The sequence below is a fragment of the Polypterus senegalus genome, chromosome 17 (genome assembly GCF_016835505.1).
Source record: "Polypterus senegalus isolate Bchr_013 chromosome 17, ASM1683550v1, whole genome shotgun sequence".
Taxonomy (NCBI): domain Eukaryota; kingdom Metazoa; phylum Chordata; class Cladistia; order Polypteriformes; family Polypteridae; genus Polypterus; species Polypterus senegalus.
In genome coordinates this window covers 43,469,200-43,492,669 of record NC_053170.1, presented here as the reverse complement: position 1 = coordinate 43,492,669, position 23,470 = coordinate 43,469,200, and the positions used below count along the sequence as shown (strand labels likewise).

At 36.8% G+C, this 23,470-nt stretch overlaps 1 protein-coding gene across 2 annotated transcripts in view; it reads left to right on the top strand.

Annotated features, from left to right (window-relative positions):
• LOC120517506 (ephrin type-A receptor 7-like) overlaps positions 1 to 23,470 on the top strand; it is a 607,868-nt gene that overhangs the window by 123,381 nt on the left and 461,017 nt on the right. For both annotated transcript variants that reach the window (XM_039739879.1, XM_039739880.1), the window contains exons 2-3: positions 6,767 to 6,831; positions 18,240 to 18,909. In XM_039739879.1, coding sequence (XP_039595813.1) covers positions 6,767 to 6,831; positions 18,240 to 18,909 — 735 coding nt within the window. The remainder of the gene's footprint in view (positions 1 to 6,766; positions 6,832 to 18,239; positions 18,910 to 23,470) is intronic.

Sequence of the window (23,470 nt, the reverse complement as noted above, 5' to 3'; positions counted from 1 at the left end):
ATTATTTTTGTTCCAAATTTTATATTTACATGCAAATTCAGTTTTGTTAATTTGGGTATTATATCCTTGCCCTAATCTTAAAATTAGAACATCGTTCTGCCTTTCTGGAAAGCAAGTCAAAACATGTATTGCTTGAAATTCTTGTCTGAGTTAAAGTTGAGCAGTAAATACAGCAGTCCACCCTTACTATATACTGTATATGCTGTATATTAAATGAAAAGGTGCATGCACAATATTCCTCAACTTCTGGCCCCACCTCATATCCTGGCCCAAAATGAGGGTATTCAATAGTACTCAGATTAAAAAAAAACAAAATAGAGAAAGAGAAATAGATGAAACACTGGATCTTTGGAGTGTGTCAAAGCAAAACTAATTTATAATCTGATATTGAATCTCTGAATCTATGTTTTTTATGAAAATGACACATCTGCTTGATGTTTTAGTGTATGCCTGAAAATTCTGATGCTTTTAGTCTCAACATTACATTGTGGCATATATGTATTTGAGAAAATTTTGTTTTTTTAAAGAATAAAAATCATTCAAATATTCTTCTACTGACAGAAAAAACCTTTATATTATGACCTGGTATTTGTAAGTTGTTCTTGGAAACATTAAGCTAATTGATAATGAAAAAGAATACTTACAAATTTATTTTAATTAAACTCTACTCTGTTTCCCAAGGGCTTCTGTACAATTACAATTTTTTAAAGTCGAATATAGTTTGAGGCAATCTTTATACAATTGGCATCAACCCGTTTGCTTAAGATGAAATAGATCTATCCCATCCAAGATCATGACGGGGTCCTGCGGCATATGCAGCTCTCTTATGAGTAGGCGGTCCATCTTCATCAGCAGCCTGGAGACTTCTGGGACTTCTTTCACTTGCAGTATACAAAATACATCTAGTGAATGGATTTTTGTCTCCAAAAACAACAAATAATGCAACAAATAATTGATAATTTGTTGTATACTTAACAGTATTTTACTACTAAACAATTGTCTTACGACCTATAGTTTCGTTTCTTTTTCCTGAAATTAACAAAGATCACTGTCATGAATTTTTGACTTTACTTTTATATTGTAAAGGAAATTCATCTCAACTCTTCACTTATGAGTAATGCTAAATATTTTAAATAATTTTGGCATTAAGAGGTGGCAACTTTAAAAAAAAATCCCAGAAAAAAGATGTAGACATTATGAAAATATAGTCAAGAGAAGTAAATATCATGGATGTGGAGCCTCATATTAATTTTAGATGAGACCTGTCCTAATCTTTTGATATGACTGCAAAAACTAATGAGTTCCGTATATACTTGAGTTAAGTTCTCCCACGGATAAGTCGGGACTTGATTTTACTGTATAATATCCAGTATTTTATAATGTCGGCCATATAGCCTAAGTTGAATGCGGAAAACTCACGCTATTGATCCAAGAGATAATGATATGCTAACGCCCACCTGAGAGAGTAACCACGGAGCACACTACCTTTTTTTTCTGTGCATCGTGCCTACATGACCACACGGTAATACCCAAACTATTCCAAAGCGACATTTGCACTGTTTTGTGTTTTTTGTATCTCACACCCTCATACACCTTTATCGTAAGAGCATCCGTTATCTACGATGGAGCATTCGGTAAGAAGAAAATATGAGGCTGGTTTTAAATTAGGAGTCGTTGAAGTGGTGAAAGAAATTGGTAACTTCGCTGCTGCAACAAATTTCGATGTGTCAGACAAACTGTTGCGAGGTTGGAGGAAGCAAGAAAATGTAAAAAAAAAAACAAAAGGTCGAGGTCTGATTTTATGATTGATTTTTCAGGTTTCAAGACCCGACTTATACTTGAGTATATATGGTAATTATGGAAAAGGACTATAGCTGAAAAAGTGTAATGTAAATAATTTGTGATATACCCCATTTGCTTCCGTTAGGAGCTGTAGTAATAAAGTGGAGGTGGCAAATTTTCATTTTTTCAGGAGTAAGTATTTCAGAGAATTTTTTTATGTGGCTCCTCTCTTTCAGGTTCTTTTTTTGTCTCATTCTGTGTAAGAATGGAGATACTTCAGATTTGCTTATTTTTTTATATTATATTGAAATTCAGTGTGAATAGGAGGTTTTCATTAAAGATAAAAACAGCATCACCTGTCAAATTTGCTCTTAAAGAATACTTCATCAACTGTTAATATAATATTGGCTAATTACCATATATACAGAGGTACAGTATATATGAAATATTATATCAATAATTCTACTAAATATAACACTACTTTAAGGAAATTCCAGACTGAACTGTCTATCAAATGCTTCTTTTGTCCCTGGAAGGTGAAACGATTTTCACAGAACTGAGTGTGTGTGTGTGTGTTTTCACCCCATGATAACCTGATGCCCTCTCTAGGGGTTGTTTCTGCATTGGCCCGATGATTGCTGGGAAAGGCTCCTGCCCTGGTTAGCAAGAAAGATGGGTCAATGAATTTCTGCCCTACACCATAATTTGATTGAGTGGAGAAATATTTAATAAAAATAATACATTTTATTTATATTACACACAGTATAAACAAGGTCATATTTGGTATTTTACATTAAAATAGAAAAGTAACATACACTAAAATAAAAATTGTACATTACAATTCAAAAGATGGAACAAATAAATAACCATTATACATCACTAAAAGCAAGTTAAAAGATATGTTTTCAATCTCTGTTTGAAAACAGCCATTGATGCTGAGGCCCATACAGAATGTGTCAGTTTGTTCTACAGGAGCAGAAAGCTTGACCATCCATTGTACACCACTTTGTCCACAGAACAACCGAAGAATTGGAGGATGAATACTCGTGCGAAGTCAAGCAAAATGACACCTTTTATTGGCTAACTAAAAAGATTACAATATGCAAGCTTTCGAGGCAACTCAGGCCACTTCTTCAGGCATACATCACCACATTCATAATGGCTAACACGGTAAAACACCCTAGTACTACAGGTTGCATACTGGAAAGAGACAGATGTGTTTGTAGATTAGAAGGTTCAGAAAGTATTTTAGTTCAGCAGCAGAAGCAAGACACTTGCATACAAGCAGCAGAATCTTATATTTTATCTCCTTCATAGGCAACAAATGAAGGGAACAAAGCATAGGGGTTATATTGGAATACCTCTATATACTAGTAAATATATGCTCAGCAATATTTTGGATGTCTGTAAAGTCTGGGATGATTGTTTAGGGGAAACTAACAAACAGGCAGTTGCAGTAGTCCAAAAGGAATGATGTAAAAGCATGAACTAGCTTTTCAACATTTTGCTTTGACAAGAATGATCGAAGGTTGAATGTATTTCTTAGGTGAAAGAAAGATGTCTTAGACACAAAGGCAATATGCATGTGGAAAGTGGAATTCTAGGTAGGTTTCTAACTAAGGAGGACAAGAAGATGTATTTAGCATAATAAATTAATAATTTATTTATACCAAGTTTTGACAAGCTATCTTAGTTAAATCCACTGTAATAAGTCATTTTTCTGAATAAGCTTATTCCATTTTAAGATCACAAGAAACTGCAGTTTATACCAGCAGGCCTTTTTTCCAAACAGAGAAGATCATCACATACAATAAATGCGATATATATGTACAGTTTATCATGAAATAAATTTGTATCATAAAATTACATGTTGGTTCTTTCATTCGCTGAATCATTCTTGGATATTGTCTACTTTGAGGTTCGGCTGCAGCCCTTTAGATGTTTTTAACCATTCTCATTAACTGCAATTAGTTTGCTTATTTCCATAACAGACCTGTATAATGTTGGTACAATGTTACTCAAGACTAATGAGCTCAGAGTTGCTGCTTCACAGATTTTGAGTCTCTGTCAGTGTGTGTTTTCCACAGTTCTTTTAGTCTCTTTGTTGTTTTTTCATTGGGTACTTTAGTTTTGCTCCAGTATCCTAAAGACATTAGTTCTAAGTTAATTGGTAACCCTAAATAAATTCAATATGGGTGAGCTTGAATCTGTTTATGAACATGCCCTGTAGTGTTAGTTCCCATTGCAACTCTGAGCTGAATACTGTATATTAAGAAAAGATGGATGGATAGACATAAAATATGTGTGTGTTTCAGGTCTTGACAGGTTGTTATTGGTGTGGTGTTTCCATATTCTCACCAGGCTCACAAAGTTTTTCTCTTGTTTCTTTATTTTTTTTCCTGCATCCTGAAGATGTGTGTGCTGGTTTAAAAAGGAACTCTAAATTGGCTTGGAATAAATGATTTAGGGTTGTGTGTGTGTGTGTTTGTTTGTGTGACCCCGAAGGGTCTGAAAATAAATGGATAAGTACTAAGCACACATATTGGTAAGTTCTAATGCAATTTTTTCTGGCTTGTCATGCATATATAATTTTTATTTCATTGACATAACATCCTACCTCCATCCATCTATTATCCAACCCTATATCCTAACTACAGGGTCACGGGGACATCCTACCTGATTAAGGAAAAAAAAAACAAAAAACTCTCATAGTCAAAAAACTCACTAGTGACTATTGATTAAGTTTTGTCATTTTATCTCATTTGTGATAAAGACGCTTATCGTCTACAGTGTTTCATTTAAAGCTCCTTTATTATTGCCAGCCATGAATTTTAGGCTCTCCATGTCACTGCACTGTTGGAGATGAGGAGTAATATAAAGAGGACCACATACACTAGTGCCTTGTGCCCCCAAACAGCCCGGCTTGACTGTGCCAGGTTTTAACATCAGCTTCATAATGAAGCCTTGGTTTGCATTTAACACTGTTGTATTGTGCTGTTGAGAAGAACTGCCCATGTTCTTTTCGTCTGTACAAGGGATATGAAAGCATTTGCCTTACATATTCAGTGATACACTTGCCTTATCTGCACCTGTTGATCTTATAAAAAGAGGTTTTAGGAACTCATGCATGGTGCAGCTTTTGTTTTCTTCTTTTATCAGGATGCTGAATGTATTATGTATGAAAGAGATAATACATATAATAAATAATAATAATACACTACACAATGTGTGCATGTGCATGTATACAGCATACAATGTATATATATTGTATAATGTTTTATTTGTTTCTACATGTTTTTGGCTATTATTGATAACATGTAGAGAAAAGCCAAGTAAAATGACACCTTTGTCATTTTGCTTGGCTTTTCTCTACATTCATAACGGCTAACACGGTACAACACCCTAGTACTATTAATAACATGTATAAACAATACTGTATTTGACATCTTAATTGGAATTAAACAAAGATACTGACCAGACCTAAATAAATAGCAAACAACAATCGTGGAACAAATAGTACCAAATACTACAAAATCAAAACAAATTCTAGCTTGCCAATTGTAGTTGGCAAGTCACTTGTTTAGACCTTTATTAACTTATGGAGGGTTGAGTGTTATCTTCCTTGAACTGGACAAGTACATTCCACAATATTCCCTTTCACGTATTCTCTTTGCCTTACTTGGCTACACAACAGCACTACTTGCTCATAAGATTGTCTCAGCCACATGCTGAATTACACAGTTTATTTCACAAGACAAATTATATCTCATTTTTGGCTAACTTTCAAGATGAGGTCTGAGTTACCTCCAATGTTCAGAAATGCTCTCCAGAGTTAAGTCTCCACCTCAGCATTGTTCTCTCTGGTAACCCCAGCTTCCACACCACAATCCAGAGCTTCATTTGTTTTCATGCCTAATACAACCTCAGTCCTAACTGAAACAGTTCATCTAACCAAATATGTACTTGAACGAATACAGCTTGTGTTCATTCATTTTTCAATTACGCATAGAATTCCCTTTATAGGCACCTTTAGCACATACTGTACCCCGAGTTGTGGAGGCACCAGTTTAGATACAGTGAGTCTTTAATTTGCCATTATGGGTTCAATTCATGTAATATGTTTACATCCTAATTTCCTGGGCAGAGAAATCAGTCACTAATTTGGACAAACTAAGGAAAGGAAAGCATGATTTTGTGTGTAATAAATATACTTGTAAGCTGATTCCAGTGAAATAAAAATATTGAATAACTCTGACATTCAGGCAAGAAATGGTCTGAAATTAATTTCATAGTGAAATGTATACAGGTCATTCAGTGGGATTTATGCTCGGTTTTCTACTTGACTTGAATGTACCCTTAATCAGTGAGAACCTCCTTCTACTGCAGATGAACTTCCCGTTAAGATTAATTTCTGAAATATCTATTTTTTGCATTGCAGACCACCTGACCGGGTCACTTTTGGTGGTTGAATTGCAGTTTAAACATTTTTATATTTGGTTTTGATTTAAATGGATAATGGAATGATCAGCCAATGTTTTTTAAGTTTTTTTTTTTTCTCTGAATACATCGGTTTTCTAAAATATCTCTAAATATATTATCATCAGTTGACTGAGCTCATAACTAAATTCCCCTGCTATGCATGAACATTCTTTGTGATAGACTGGCACCCTGTCCAAAGTTGGTTCCTGCTTTGTGCCCAATGCTGCCAAGACTTGATGAGACTTCAACAACCCTGAACTGGAATCAGTGGGTGTGATATCTGATAGATGGATATGTAATCTAAAAGGCACCATTTTGACTGAACTGAAATTTGACTACATTTTTAGAACACTTTTAATTGACATCTTACTTGACATACATCTTAGGTTTGTTTGTGGTATAACCATAACCTTTGTAACCAAAACAATTTTCTCAGTGTACAGAAAAAAAAAACAGCCTTGCAGACTTTAAAATTATGCTTTTCTATTTCTGTTTCAAATTTTAGTTGTTTTGTTGGATTCTAAAGAGTCACAAGCAGAGCTGGGCTGGACTTCACATCCGTCGAATGGAGTAAGTATTATCTACATAAATCCAGTAATTTCTATCTAGGCAGATACATTATTTTTTGCAATGACAATATGTGTAAAAAAGATCTACATCAGTGGTAAAAGAAAGCTTAATTAATTACAGCTTAGTGGGAATTGAAACGTTTAATGTGTTAATAAGTTAGCATAATGACCATGGGGGGGCTCTGCCTATGGGCAGTTTCCATTCTGCAGTAATTTCTTTCTTTTCAGCTCTTCATGTCCATTTTCCAATATGTAGTCATGCGTCATTAGTCTTCCTCTCTTGTTCTTCCTGCTTTCTGCTCTAGGATCTTTCTTCCAAGAACATACTCCATTCAGCCTCTTTGTTAACTCTTACAGTAACCGGATCCATTAGTAATCTTTTCTCTCCTGTCATGTTTAAAAATGTATGTAAAACAAAGATAGAGAATAAGGATTTGGGGTTGATTTGCATCTTCAAAAAAGTACAAGTCTGCTTGCTGAAGAAGATTTCAGAGGCTGAATATGACTATATTAATTATAGTCTCCAGCAACTACTTTTATACTCTTCTGCCAAAAGGATGGCAGAAAGCATATTGCATATGTAAATGTGCCTTTAAATGTAATCAGGCCTTTTGTGTGGTGTGTTTTTTTTTTTGTTTTTTTTTTTGCAGCATGCATACATGTTTTATATTTTTTGCCATTTTAGGAGTTTAATCTATCTCATGACAGATTGAAAGTTTGTGGAAAGGTAATTTAAATGTGCAAAATAGCATTGTATAAAATTTACAACGTTAAATTATAGTGTACAGTCCTAGAATATCTGTGTACATTAGTATATATCAATCATACATTACCTTTTAAACACTTTATTGTTGCATACTTTTACTACATTTTCTAATAGAAAATGGTTTCAGAAATAAAATTACTGACAGATGATCATCTCAAAAAATCTCTAAGACAATAGTTTAGGTGATCTTAGTTGTTCAGAAATGATTTTTTGAGGGAAGATTTTAATTCAAGCACACTTGAGGGCAATTTATTTCTCATATGATCATATTAAGAATAATGGCAAAGAAATCATTAGATACCTGCTGAAGCTTTTCCCAGATTTGTCTCATTTAGTCCTGCTCCATTGGTTGTTTTTAAAGTAGAGTTGAACAAACCATTTCAAAATGATAATCGTGCTGTTGGCATCAAAATAGTAGAATGTTTTCTGATTTTATAAAATCTCCTGTCTCTGTTCATTTGGTTTAAGCTTTGTGATGGGCAGAGCACCATTGGGATAGAAGGACCAGGGGAGACAGCATCTCCGAGGCACTACCTCCCCATGGTTACACTAGAGGGCAGCCCTCCTGGGTGGCTGTGGCACCATGGATTCCCACAGGGCATGCCAGGACTTTGAGTATTGTACAGCCCTGTTGGGTTACATGGGGGCAGCCAGGGGGAGCTGCAAAGCCCTATAATGGACTTCCACCACACCTGAGAGTGATTCCATGTAATACTAATGAACCACATGGAGCAGTCCCAGGAGTAGAATAAAAGGAGCTGCCTCACTCCATTCGAGGAGACAGAGTTAGGAGGAGGTGGAAGAAGCTTGCTGGGAGAGGAGTGGAGGTGGCAGTGAAAGGGAGAAGGAATAAAGGACTGTGTTTTTTTTTTTTGGTGCTTTGTGGACTGTGCTCTGTGGTGTGGAGTAAAGAAAAAGGGCTGCTCTACTTGAAATAAAATGTGTGTGCTGGACAGAACTTGTGTCTCACGTCTGTGCCGGGTAGGGTGGCTGATATGCCCCCTGGTGGCCCACAGCTAATTTAATGAGTTATTTGAAAAAGGCCAGCACTGCAGTTCCTTGATTAGCACTGCTGCCTCACATGTCCAGCATTCTGGTGTCCAACTGTATAGAGTTTTCACATTTTTATTATCAGTTGGGGCACTCCTGAAAATCATACTTAATCATTTTGGTGTGCTTCCAGATCTCAGGCCTCTGTTTCATTCCAGTAGCCATTTTTGTGCCTATTTGGACGCCAAACTCCTAACCAGTCATTAGATTTGATTACTTGTATTGTAAGGACATGGCTCATTCATTCAGACATACTTCCTTGTGGCTACAGCAGTCACAGTACCTTACAGTTTTTCTTTGTTATTTTTTCACAAACTATGAGATCTTTTGGAGCTGCCATTAGTTCTGTTTGTGTTAATTTGTAGTTTAGGAAGAAGTGAGAAGACACTACAAATTTGCTGCTCAATTCTTAAAAGAGGCAAGTAATGATTTGCCAATATGTTTTTAAAAGATAAAAGGAAAAAGAAAATGCATTAGGGGACTGAGTTAAGAGGTCAGGGTTACAGTGCAGCTTGGCAACACAGCTGACCGTTTTAAAAATCATTGATGTGAGATTTCATACTGAGATGTTAATTTTCCCAATTCTTCCATTGCACATGAACACAGCAATAAAGCATAATAAAGGAGCAGGCACTTTGGCTTCTGCCAAATGTGATATACTCTTAACAATATACTACTGTGTATTGTTCCTCCAAAAATCTCCTACATCTTCCAAAAGAAAAGAGGCAATAAACTTGAAATAAGTCCTTGAATATTTCCTTTCTTCTAGTGCTACTAATAGACATTTCAGCTATTGCCTTCTCTATGGCTCTTTTCTCATGCCTAATAACACAATGTGGTTAGTTCTAAATTATGACACATCTTTAGCCATTTCAGTGTTTTATGCCCTTGTGGTGCCCTTTCACCCCTGTCATCAATGAGGGAACTAATGCACTATTGCATTATACTACATGTCACAAAATGCATATTGTTAAGAGATTTTTACAAACAGGAATTGCTGTCATCTTTTCTGGTGTTTTGGTTTCACCTCATTACATTTCTCTTTAAGCTTGCAACAGCTTCTCAAATTTGAACTTTTTTATGTATATGCATTGCATTTACATGCCAAGACCATTCTTTCTAGAGCGTACAATTTCATATTTTGATGATAATACCCCATGTTGGTTGGTCTGTTTAACTAAGGTAATTGACATACTGTAATAGATTTCAATAGACTTTTTAGGAATTTGTTTTTTATTAAACCAGACAATTAATGAAGACATCTCTCTTCTGATAACAGTGGATATTCCATGTAGGACTGTTTTTATGTACAATCCACCTATCCATCCATTAATCCATTTGTACATTTTCTAATGTATCTATCCACTAGTCATTTAAATTAATGTTATAGTAACAGAAGGCTTTTGTTCCTTCTTTCAACAATAAAATGTCTTTAGAAGCAGAAATATCAAAAATGATGTGCATATTATATAATGCATAATTTAAACCATAATAAAAGTAGGAGCAGCATGGTGACACAGTGGTAGCTCAGGTGACTCAAACAAGGAGACAGGTGTTTGCATCAGGGGCACTAGCTGTGATTCCATGTTCTCCCCATGTCTGCATGGGTTTTATCCCACAGTCCAAAGATATTCAGGTTAGGTGAATTGGCCTTGCTCAGCCTTAGTATGTGTGTATGTGTTGCCCCTTCAATAGACTTGCACCCTGTCCAGGGACTATTCCTATCTTGTGCCTGCTGCTTGCTGGGATAAGATCCAACTTCCTTCTAATTCAGCTCAGAATGACTCGGTTTAGAAATGGACAGAAGGATGGAGAAAAAAATAACAAAAAATAAAAGAAAGCTTTACTACATCTCTGGGGTTGCATTTACAGACCTTACCTTACCTTACATAACTGAATAACCTTTATGGCACAATAACAATTCAATACATTTATGGTCACTACAGTATTTGGATTTAATAATCGTCATGTGGGAAAAGGCTGACTTGCATAAATAAGTAGAACCAAATAATGCAGTCAAGGAGCTTTTCAATTCAGCCGAGTGAAAAATGAAGGCTGTCCGATTAACTGCAATTTTAGCTCTTTCTCAGATCGCTTTTTGGAAGAACGTCAGTTTCGTAGTTTTTATGAACAGTTCGAAAATGCCTTTCCACATTTTCTTTCTTTGGAATAGCAATGATAGATTGACAGATCAGACAAACGCACTTCGATTGTGACATTGTGAGAAAAAAATTCTCTTCCAATTCCACATCCAGCCAATACATCCCCCACCACCCAAGCTATTTTTGAAATCCCTTCTTTAATCGATATAAATTGGAAGGCTAACCACATCACAGCCGGAGTTTTGCAGTAGCTTGCGCGTTTGATCGCGAGTGCTGGATGACCAGTATGTTAGAAGAGAAGAGATCTCAGACTTGCCGCCCTGTATGTCAATCAAGTGGCAAATGCCATAGGGTGGATATACAGTGCATCCGGAAAGTATTCACAGCGCATCACTTTTTCCACATTTTGTTATGTTACAGCTTTACTCTAAAATGGATTAAATTCATTTTTTTCCTCAGAATTCTACACACAACACCCCATAATGACAATGTGAAAAAAGTTTACTTGAAGTTTTTGCAAATTTATTAAAAGTAAAAAACTGAGAAATCACATGTACATAAGTATTCTCAGCCTTTGATCAATACTTTGTCGATGCACCTTTGGCAGGAATTACAGCCTCAAGTCTTTTTGAATATGATGCCACAAGCTTGGCACACCTATCCTTGGCCAGTTTCGCCCATTCCTCTTTGCAGCACCTCTCAAGCTCCATCTGGTTGAATGAGAAGCGTCGGTGCACAGCCATTTCAAGATCTCTCCAGAGATGTTCAATCGGATTCAAGTCTGGGCTCTGGCTGGGCCACTCAAGGACATTCACAGAGTTGTCCTGAAGCCACTCCTGTGATATCTTGGCTGTGTGTTTAGCGTCGTTGTCCTGTCTGAAAGATGAACCGTTGCCCCAGTCTGAGGTCAAAAGCGCTCTAGAGCAGGTTTTCATCCAGGATGTCTCTGTACATTGCTGCAGTCATCTTTCCCTTTATCTTTACTAGTCTCCCAGTTCCAGCCGCTGAAAAACATCCCCACAGCATGATGCTGCCACCACCATTCTTCACTTTAGGGATGGTATTGGCCTGGTGATGAGCGGTGCCTGGTTTCCTCCAAACGTGACGCCTGGCATTCACACCAAAGAGTTCAATCTTTTCTCATCAGACCAGAGAATTTTGTTTCTCATGGTTTGAGAGTGCTTCAGGTGCCTTTTCGCAAACTCCAGGTGGGCTGCCATGTGCCATTTACTAAGGAGTCGCTTCCGTCTATCCACTCTACCATACAGGCCTGATTGGTGGATTGCTGCAGAGATGGTTGTCTTTCTGGAAGGTTCTCCTCTCTCCACAGAGGACCTCTGGAGCTCTGTCAGAGTGACCATTGGGTTCTTGGTCACCTCCCTGACTAAGGTTTTTCTCCCCCGATCGCTCAGTTAAGATGGCCGGCCAGCTCTAGGAAGAGTCTAGGTGGTTTTGAACTTCTTCCACTTATGGATGATGGAGGCCACTGTGCTCATTGGGACCTTCAAAGCAGCAGAAATTTTTCTGTAACCTTCTCCAGACTTGTGCCTCGAGACAATCCTGTCTCGGAGGTCTACAGACAATTCCTTTGACTTCATGCTTGGATTTTGCTCTGACATGAACTGTCAACTGTGGGACCTTCTATAGTCAGGTGTGTGCCTTTCCAAATCATGTCCAATCAACTGAATTTACAACAGGTGTACTCCAATTAAGCTACAGAAACATCTCAAGGATTATCAGGGGAAACAGGATGCACCTGAGCTCAATTGTGAGCTTCATGGCAAAGGCTGTGAATACTTATGTACAAATGATTTATCAGTTTTTTTATTTTTAATAAATTTGCAAAAACCTCAAGTAAACTTTTTTCACGTTGTCATTATGGGGTGTTGTGTGTAGAATTCTGAGGAAAAAAATGAATTTAATCCATTTTGGAATAAGGCTGTAACATAAAAAAATGCGGAAAAAGTGATGCCCTGTGAATACTTTCCGGATGCGCTGTATGATAGACTAACATTTAAAAAAATTATTTTTGAATGCAACACGATCTACCTGCACTACCTTTGCGATCTACCAGTCTATCACGATCGACGCATTGGGCAACCCTGGTGTAAGCAGTTCTAGCCAAGCTTTCAAGCCTGCAAAAAAAAAACACTATGAATGACCTTACAAGGGCTTGCCTTGCTCAGCTGACTCTATGGAAACCAAAAGTTAGATCTTACTTGAACTAGGCTAGCCTATATGCTAGCAAAAAAAAAAAACAACACATACTGTACATACACACACACACTAAAGCAGGAAACGTATAAGTAATTAACTCACTGATTCAAAAGATACCATCAGCAGTCCAACTCTTCTAAAAAATAAAAAATCAGAAAAAGAATGTGACTCAACTGCTTTTATTTTTGCTCACCATTATCACCTACTAGTGCCTGCATTTGCCAGTGATTGAAAAACTGAAGTGGTAAAATCACTGTGGCCTCCAACAGACAGAGTAGATGGCCAGAATGTAGTCAGCAAAAGCACACAAACAAAACAGGCTGTGAAACTTGACACTTTGGCTACAGAGTCATCAACCCAGATATCCTTCTAGTTTCTCCCGGTGTCTCTGTATTGTTGATTCCTTCAAGAACAAGGCTCTCAAGCAGCTTCTCAACTTACTACTTCTTAAAGAGCCAGTATGGTCCTACTCATCTCTGTTGGAGATTAAATACAGTGCCTTAGTAGTTAGGTTTTTGAATAATGATATAGGCAGTAAAATTGACACTTTTATTTGTTCAGACTTTTTAAGTGTCCATATACACACTTAAAAGTCTTAATTTAATACTGGAGATCTTACTCTGTATTGACCTTGTTCTTAAAGAGAGATCTTTTTCCAGCTTTCCTAGCTAGGGACCTTGGGATCCCGCTTATTGACCATGAAAAACAACAACATTTATTTATATAGTACATTTTTATACAAGCAATGTCTAGCTCACAGTGCTTTACAAGATGATATAAAAAGGAAGTTAAAGTAAAACATAAACAAGATTAGGCAATAATATTATGCAGTATGTAACAAAGAAAAAAGTAAGGTTGGAGGGCCAGAAGGACAGAAAAAAAAAACTCTGGAGAAAAAAAAAACAAAATGTGCATGGGTTCCAAAGGCAAAAGACCGCCCATCTCCCAGTGGGAATTCTACCTAACATAGATGTTCTAAATCAGTCTTTATGATTTTCAGGCTTCACATGGAAGTATTTGATGATGGTGGTCATGTGGGCATCTAGGACTCCCGCCATTCAATCCATAAGCACAGGAGGCAGCATAGTACAGTGGAACCTTGGTATACGTCCTTAATTCGTTCCAGACCCTTTGACTTATACCAAACAGGACTTATACCAAATACATTTTTCCCATAAGAAATAATGGGAAAATGATTAATCCGTTCCCATGAAAAAAAAAAATCCTATTGCTATTGGCATATTATACATTGATGGGGTTGTATAAAATAATTTAAACACTGCTTAATACTAAAATACATAAATACAAAAGCAATTAGATGAAATAAATGAAAATTTTACCTCACTTTACTTTTTAATAACATTTTGTTTTTCACAATCGTAGATACCGTCGTTCTCGTCAAACGGTATGCAACAGCCATGTCCCGGATACGCATGCCACCTTCATACTTTTCAACAATCAATTCAAATTTACATGAAAAAAACACAAAATCACGTTGTGACGATGCAGGTTTGCTGTATGCTCCCATCTGCTGCCGGGGAGCCCTTGAACCCTACACCGTCGGTAATGTGCATCACTGCTAACCTCATCGGTAAAGCAAGGGGATGGTGAAAAAGTGCCTTTATTAAAACAATTAACAAAACAAGGTGTTCAAATTAAAGTGCAGTCTCCAAAGTTCCAATAAATAATCCATAAAATCAGAAGTGAAACGTGGAGGTTAAAAACAATAGAAAAAAGTCTTCTTAAAAACAATGAAGTTAAAATACAGCAGGAAGCATTCTTTAAAAATAAAAAAAAACAAAAAAACAGAAGAAGCCTGGTGCCTTTTTACCTGGCGGCCCCCCCTACTTCTTTCTTTTTACTCCCCTTCAAGCAAACTCGCGCTTCTGTTTATCAAGATAAGCAGCCCTCTCTCTCTCTCACTCACTCACCCTCTCGTCCATTCTTTCTTTTTACTGCCCTTCTAGCTGACTCGCACTTCTGTTTATCAAGATAAGCAGCCCCAGGAACAATCATGAATTCGGACGGTCCCTCACAAGTGCACTTTGGTGAGAAACGCCCACATCGCTAATCGCCCTGACAACCTTCAGTCACATAACCACCACACCCCCTCACCAAGCTGTGAGCGCGGTGATTATTTATTTTAAAGCTGGACTTTGACAGGAGCTGTGGACCCGCTATATCACACACGTGAAAGTTCAAAGAGAGTTATAGCGTGGGTTGTTCACTGAATGCTAGCAACTGGCGCACTAACGCTCGTGGGCAGTCGTGGCTTTGTCTCAAGAGAGGTAAACAAGGTTAGCACGCGAGTCGTATTCCAAACAAAGGTCGTATACCAAGCAAAATTTTTCGTGTCCAAACAGGACGTATACCAAGTTGGACTTATTCCAAAGCAGACGTATACCAAGGTACCACTGTACTTTGATCAGGTGGTGGCCACCACAGATGAACCAGAAAAGACCACAGAGAATAGTAGAGATTAATACAGAATTGCAAAACCCAGAGAAAAATGATAATTCAAAGCCCATATAGTCTATTAGGGATACAACTATAATGTAGCTATGAAAAAGCCATTTTTTATTGTTCTATAGTGTTATCCTGGTGAATTTCTTTTGGTAAAGTATTCCAAATTGTAGGTGCATATCAGCAAAAGGCCACCTCACCACTTCTTTACAGGTTGGTTCTTGGAATTATAAGCAGAACTTCATTTGAAGATCCGAGGATACGACTTGGAGAGTAAGGGGACAGACATTCCAAAACATAGATGGGGCCAGATTACTTAAGACTTTGTAAACCATTAATAGTATTTTAAAGTTAATTCTCAACGACACAGGTAACCAGTGTAACAGCAATATAATGGGTGAAATGTGCGCAGATATTCTTTTTCTAGTTAAGATTCATGCTATTGCATTCTGCACTAAATGTATCCAGTATATGTCTTGCATTACAATAATCTACTCAACTGAAAATAAAAGTGTGAAATAATTTTTCAGCATCATGTAAAGTTATAAGAGGTCTAACTTTATCTATATTCCTTAAGTGAAGAAACATAGTCCTAGAAATGTGATCAATATGTGATTTAAAATTTAGGTCAGAGTCGGTAATTACCCCTAAATTCTTTAACTCGGACTTGACTTTTAAGTTGAAGGGATCAAGTTTATTTCTAATACCTTCATTATATCCATTTTTGCCAATAAAAAGATTTCTGTTTTCTCCTTATTTAGATTGAGAAAGTTACTACTCAACAATTCAGAAATCCAAATGAAAGCTCACAGCTACTTACCTATAGCCTTATTCTTGTGTACTAGGAACCAACTGCATGTTTCTGCCCAATTCTTTATTCTACTATGGTGGCACCACCAATTGAACTTAATCGGGACAACATGTAACTGGGTGCACTGCTCCCAACAGCTTTTGCCTTCTAATTTAATTGTTTTTCCTTTTAACAAAGCAGAAATTTACTATTCTAAAATAAAAACAATGGAATATGTTGGATTATTAGTCACTTCTTTCAAATTATGTAGATTCATTAACAAAACAGAAAACAAATTCAAAATCAGCACTTTGAATACCATCTATTAATCTGTCAAAAGGAATGCATAAAAAACTGTATTAATGGCATTGATAATAGTATACAATTGGATGGATCTCATATTATCTTTCACTCAGTGTCCCATGAGAATATATATATATATCCTTACGGGACCCAAGGCACAAAACATTCTTTTTTCATTCATAAACTGGCATTTCACTGAGATATTGATTGCCTCTCTGATGAGGTGAACAAAAGATGACAATAGATGCAGAAGGAGGAGAATACAGGGGTGTGGAAACAGGTCCCAAATAGCTCCTCTAGACACCATTGTGCTAAGAGTTGTGGCTGAAGGATTGGACTCCTTAGCCATCTCTCAAACATGATCTTAAATGGCATCCAATATCTTCATCAGCTAGATTATTATTTTTGGCACTTAGTGTGACAATGAGCCATTCTTTACCTTCTCTTCTTTTCTCAGCTGCATTATGACGATTTGATTTCCAGACCATTGCATATTACTTTCACAATATTAACCCATACCTTATTTCATACTTGTTAGCACACCTGCCATGGGAAGCATGTCTCTAGTCATTTCTTTCACATGTAGTCGCCTTAGGTCGCATCTTCCCTTTCTTTTGTTTGGGATAGTAGTTATCTAGCAAACACCTAAAGGGATTTTTATATACACCATTTGGCCTTTCCCTTTTGCTCATTCTTTGAGGCATCATGTATTTTCATCAGTGTATTTACCTAGTCTCATATTCATGTATTTGATTACCCATTCCCTCATTCATCAGACACTATTTATTTAATAGATATTCTGAACTTGTGTTTCTTATTATATTCTTGTCTGTTCCTTGTTTTTATTTATTTTTTGTTCACCTACTGACCTTTTCCTATTTTAACCATATGTCCACTTTGCCTGGCTGTCAGTTTCATTCTGATAAACGCAGTGTTCAATAACATTAGAAGTCACTCACAAACAGCCCTACTTCACTACAGCATTTGAATATGAATATCAAACAGTAGGTGTGGGTCTGGTTTGGGGAGATGGACTAAGGAGCATTCATGAAATGAACATCTTACATAATTGCCATTATCCCAGTTTTCACAACTTCGTATTTAATTCCTTCAGAGCATGAAGGCAATTAATTTGAAGGCATAATTGTTTTGGTTACTGGTGTATTTAGTTAAACTATTACTATATTTAGGACAATTCATTTATTGTGGTTCAAATTTCTTTTTCTTTGACTTCTGTTTTGGAAGTGAAATGGCTCGTTAAGTGGGGGAAATGACCTTTATTTCTTCCAGCGTTTTTCCCTTTAAACAAAATATTTATACCCTCTGACTTTTTTATTTTAAACTATCATTCTTTTCCCATAATTATTTTCAAGAAACGTTCTACTGATGCTTCATACCCAATGTTTTATCTATTTTTAAATTGAACATTGATTTAAAATTAACCTGAAACACTAAAATGTGTTATATTAAATAACCTTTGGATCTCTTCAAATAAATTATTTCAGCTTTTCATAGCCTGCTTTTTTTCCATTAACTTCTGGACAATTTACTGGCTATTTCTGCAAATTATTTGAGAGACAACAACCTATAATTGAGATTTATTGAGTCTTGATTATTGATTTTGTTTGGCCTGAGCACTGTTTCATAATTTTCTAATCTGACATAACCTGTCTGATTTTCTTCTGAAACTAAATACTTGTTTATGGTTTTCCATTTAGTGGGAAGAAATTAGCGGCGTTGATGAAAATTACAAGCCAATTCGAACCTACCAGGTCTGTAATGTCATGGAGTCAAACCAGAACAACTGGCTTCAAACTGGATGGATTGCACGCCAGAAGGCCCAGAGAATTTTTATTGAGCTCAAATTCACTCTGAGGGATTGTAACAGCATTCCAGGAGTCATGGGTACATGCAAAGAGACCTTTAATCTGCACTACATCGAATCAGACACTGATCTGGGACGTGAAATCAAGGAAGTCAAGTATATCAAAATTGATACAATAGCTGCTGATGAGAGTTTTACTCAAGGAGATCTGGGAGAGCGGAAGATGAAACTGAATACAGAGGTGAGAGAAATAGGACACCTCAACAGGAAAGGATTTCACCTTGGCTTCCAAGATGTAGGGGCGTGTGTAGCCCTCGTTTCTGTGCGGGTGTATTTTAAAAAGTGTCTGTCGACAGTGCAGAACCTGGCAGTGTTTCCTGACACCATTGCAGAGGCTGCTTTTTCAACCTTGGTAGAAGTCAGGGGGACCTGTGTAAACAATTCGGAAGTAGATATGGATAATCGTCCTCGAATGCACTGCAGCGCTGAAGGAGAATGGCTTGTACCCATTGGAAAGTGTTCCTGCAGTGCAGGATATGAGGAAGGGCACAGCAGCTGTGAAGGTAAGTCTATAATCATGTTAAAAATAGGCCAGGTCAGTGGTTGTGGGCCATGCCACTGATGCTGTGTCTGAAAATTAATGTAGAATAGGATTGAGACGGATTTGAGATGGGAGTGTTTTCTAGCAAAGCAGGAGCTGGCTGCCTGACATTTAGTGGAAATTAAATTGGTACTATGTGGAAAGTGCTTGAAAATTGGAGACGCTTTAGTAATGCTTTTAGCATTGCATTGTGTTCCAAACAGTGCAATTTGCCCCTTACTTTTGAGGACATTAAGAAAAGATATGCTTGATAGAAATGACTGTTTTTAAAAAGACGCAACTGTGAATGTAAAAATGTTAGGCAAGGAGTGATTTTTGAAAATTCTTCAGCCCTGGGGTTAATATTTATAAGGTTAAAGAGAAAAAAATTGCATCAATAAATAAGCCTGCAGTTGTATTATTATTTTTTTTTTTTAAACCAAATTTACACGACTGTCATGTAGAGAACATAACCCACAGAAACTTCCAGAACAAACCTTTTGAATCTTTGATTTTTTTTATGCCTTACAGACAATCCCTGCTTTTTTAGTGCAAATGTTTTATTTTTTTTTTTTTATTATTTTTTGTAAGCCTCAACATTGCCTTATTTTTTCAGTCCTTGATGTTTCATGCTTCATAATTGCTACAAGACAAAATACTTGCTGGGGCAATGAATTTTAGAATGACAACATCAAAGGCCGTTCGTGTAGCTACCTCCCTTTTCAAGAAAAACACACATTATTGTTTGTTGCTGAACTGGTGCCTGAAGGCAACATGGTTCTCTGAATTTTTATTTGGTAAATTATTCATTTATGTAATTATACTCTCAATTTTCTTTTCATGACATAAATATGAAATCATAAAATTTCTTATAACCCCCGCACCGCCTATCGGTATTTATTCCTTGTAACGCTTGACTAAGCTTTTCCTGAGCCTTTTCCATATCTCCTATGCTAATAAGCACATGTTTCAGGCCACAGTTGGAGCACTTTTCACAAGGGTTCAGTAATTATAGTAATAAGATTCCAAAGAAGGATTTATCTTTATTCAAGTGATTTATGCGACTGGTTTTGTGTTTAGACATTGACCTGTAACTTATCTTCTTGCAATTACCAATGAACCTTATCAAGTGCAATTTTCTGCTTTTATGATTTTTACTTTTTGCATAAATTATTATTTTTGAGAGAAAATAAAAATATGAGGGGGGAAAAAAACTCTCTATACCTACAGACAAGGAGTGCAGTCTGAACTAAGAAAGAAAAAAAAAATTGTTTAATGCCAATCAGCACCACAGCACTGCTGGAAGCTGAAGAAATACACAGACTGAGCCATCAGCTGATTTCTAAATGACGGTATGAAGATAAATGACATGTCTGTTGTTTTGCCATTTATGTTTAAGGAGATGTCAGTCAAATTAATTGTCTCAAAATGTTAACTTGGTGTCGGGGGTGAAGAAAACATACATAGGCATCTTTCAGTCCATGTAGTTTATACCTTTTATCCATCCATTTTTAACCCCAATTTTTGTATGAGGGTAGCACCGTGATACCTCATGTATTTGTATATTTGTGCCAGAGGCTGAACTGGATTAAGTTGTTTAGAGAATGCTGAGAATATTTTAATTATGTTTCTTTTCTGTCTAACAATAGTCAGAAACCAACTTTAGGTAGGTGTTGATTTATTGCAGGGTCTGCTTATGCACAAATCCATGCTAACTGACCAGTTATGGTTGCCATTTAACCTAACTGGAGTTCTTCTTCTCACATGAACACATTCAAAATGCACAAACTCCACACAGACCATTAACATCCTGGGAACTGAATTCAGATCCATGGAGCTGTGAGCAGGCAGTACTAAGTCCTGTGGTGGTGTGCCATCCTATTGATTCTTACGTTTTGTTACAAACTACATATAAAATGTAAGTCCTTTAGAACTACTAATCATTCAAAACTGGTGGGGCACTGGCACAGTGTTAGTGCTTCTGCACCATAGCTCCATAGTGCTGGATTTGAATTCAAGGCTAGTCTTTGTTTGTTTGTAATTTTAACTAGCAACTGCATAGTTTTTCTCCTTTTTGCTCTCAGATCACACAAAAATATAATTATTTGGATAATTTATGGCTGGTAAGTTTGAGTTGGTCCCGATTTGGTTCCAGCCCTGTGTTTGATGGTGTGGGACAGGCTTCCAGTAAAGAATCCTGAACCATATTAAGCAGTTTTAATAATGAACTAATGTTTATAAAGTTAATTGTTCTTTTGGATAAGTCTATTACTTGTAAATAAACTCAAATGCTCTCTCTTCTTTTCACATTGTGACACATTGCATGAAGCAGTTAACCACATTTTACATTTCAATAGGAAAATCTTATTTCTGATTAAAGCAATCACACTAAAGATTAACATCTGCACATTTTGTTGAAAGGCGGTGTTCGTCAAAAATCCTTGTTCCTTTTGAAAGAAGCCTGCTGATTTCATGAGTTTTTCCTAGCAAATAACAAATTAAAAATACAAAAAAAATCAAAGCAGAGCGAGTCAGAATTAGGATGCTTACAATTTACTATAGGTATAAAAAAGTACATCACAGATCTGTTTCATTTATTAGTAATACATTCTAATTTACTAATTCCACTGAGCTGTAATACTTGAGCTGAGCTACACTTAATCCAGCGTTTCTCAACCTTTAAGTATTAGCGACCCGAGTTTTCATAACAGTTTTAATCGCGTCCCCCTAATGTTTTTTTGAAAGGAGCCCACTAATACCAATTCTTTCTTTTTTAATTAATGATATATCATAGATGCATATTTTATTATACCTACTTAACATTTATCTAACTCTATATTTATTTTTCTAGTGTCAGAATGTAGTTTAAGTTACTTTGTTTTGGTTTCAATAGATGTATTTTTCATTTTTTTGATTCTTGTTTTCTTTTTTCTTATCTTTGCACCCCCTTTTTGTTACTTTGCGCCCTCCTCGGGGGGCCCGCCCCACAGTTTGAGAACCACTGACTTAATCTACCCAGCATGCAAAATGCATGATTTGTAACCTATTTGCAGCTGTTTATAAAACAATATCTTCTTCTCTTGTTCCAAGTTCCTCAAGTTGTTGATTTTGCTTTGATTTAACAGCACCCATTATTTAAAGGTAGCACAATTATTAGTCCTGCTATGTTATAGCAGCAGATGTTTGGGTTCAAGTCCTACCCTTACTTCGCTCTATGTGGTTTTTACTGAGTATTCTGGTTCCTGTTCACATTTCAAAGAATTATAGGTTTTGTTGGTTATTTTCTGAAGCTTATTGTATTGATTCCATCATTAAGGTTTCACTAAGATACCCTTCCTGACAGTAACCCTCTTTGTTTATCCAGGCTTGGGACTGGTTCCAGTTTGGGCTGGTTTGACATCCTAGTGGCTAGATTGTACCCATTTTTAATGAGAAGGGTGATATGTGGGATTTTGGAAACTGTAGAGGGATGAAGCTGATATCAAATGCAGTGGAAATTTGGGAAAGGGTTATAGAGAGAAGGCTTAGGTAAGAGACCACTGCAAGGGAGGAGCAGTTTGGTTTTATGCCAAGGAGAGGAACAACCAATGCTGTCTTTGCACCAAGACAATTCCTAAAGAAACATCTGGAAACATACAGAGATTTCCATGTGGTGTTTAATGATTTGGAGAATACAGTGGGTCTGGAGGTGCATGGGAGAGAAAGGAGTACCAGAGAAATAAGTTGGAATATATTTGAGGGGATGAGGACCAGGGTTAGAATCAGTGTTGGGGTAACAGACAAAATCCCTGTTAGCATACGTCTGCACCAGACTTCTTCTTTAAGTCTTTACCTCTTTGATCTGGTTATGGATGTGCTGAGCCAAGGAATGAAAGACCAGTCCCTTGGGTGCATGTTTTTTGCTGATGACATTTGTGTTGTGTAGCAACAGAAAATAAGGATGAGGAAGTGCTTTGAAAGATAGAGAATTGAAGACAAACAGGAAGAAGACAGAATATGTGGGGTCTACTGATAATCAGGATTCAGAAGTTAGCCAGCAGGGAGAGCTACTGAAAAGAGTTGATAAATTTAAATGTCTAAGGTCAGTGGTAGCCCAAGATGGAAAATTTGATGCAAACATAACCCATAGAGTGCAGTGTGGATTTAACAATTGGAAGAAAGGTAAGGTTTTCGAGATAATGGTAAGACCAGCTAAGGTAAGACATGGGCAGTTAAGTGAGTACAGGATAAGAAGTTAGATCTGGCAGAAATGACAACATTGAGATGGATGTATGGAGTTACAAAAAAATGACAAATTAAGAAATGAGACAGAGAAAGTACAGGAAAGTTCGTTGAAGTGTTATGGACATGTGATGAGGAGATGCAATGAATACGTAGGTAAAAGAGTGATGGAAATGAATGTACAGGTGAAGAGAAAGAGAGGGAGGCCAAACTGGAGGTAACTATATGGAGTAAAGGAAGACCTAAAGGAAAAAATGCTTTGTCTGGGAAAGAGGTACTGGACCATGCTGTGTGGAGAAGGTTGATCAAGCTCATCGACCTTA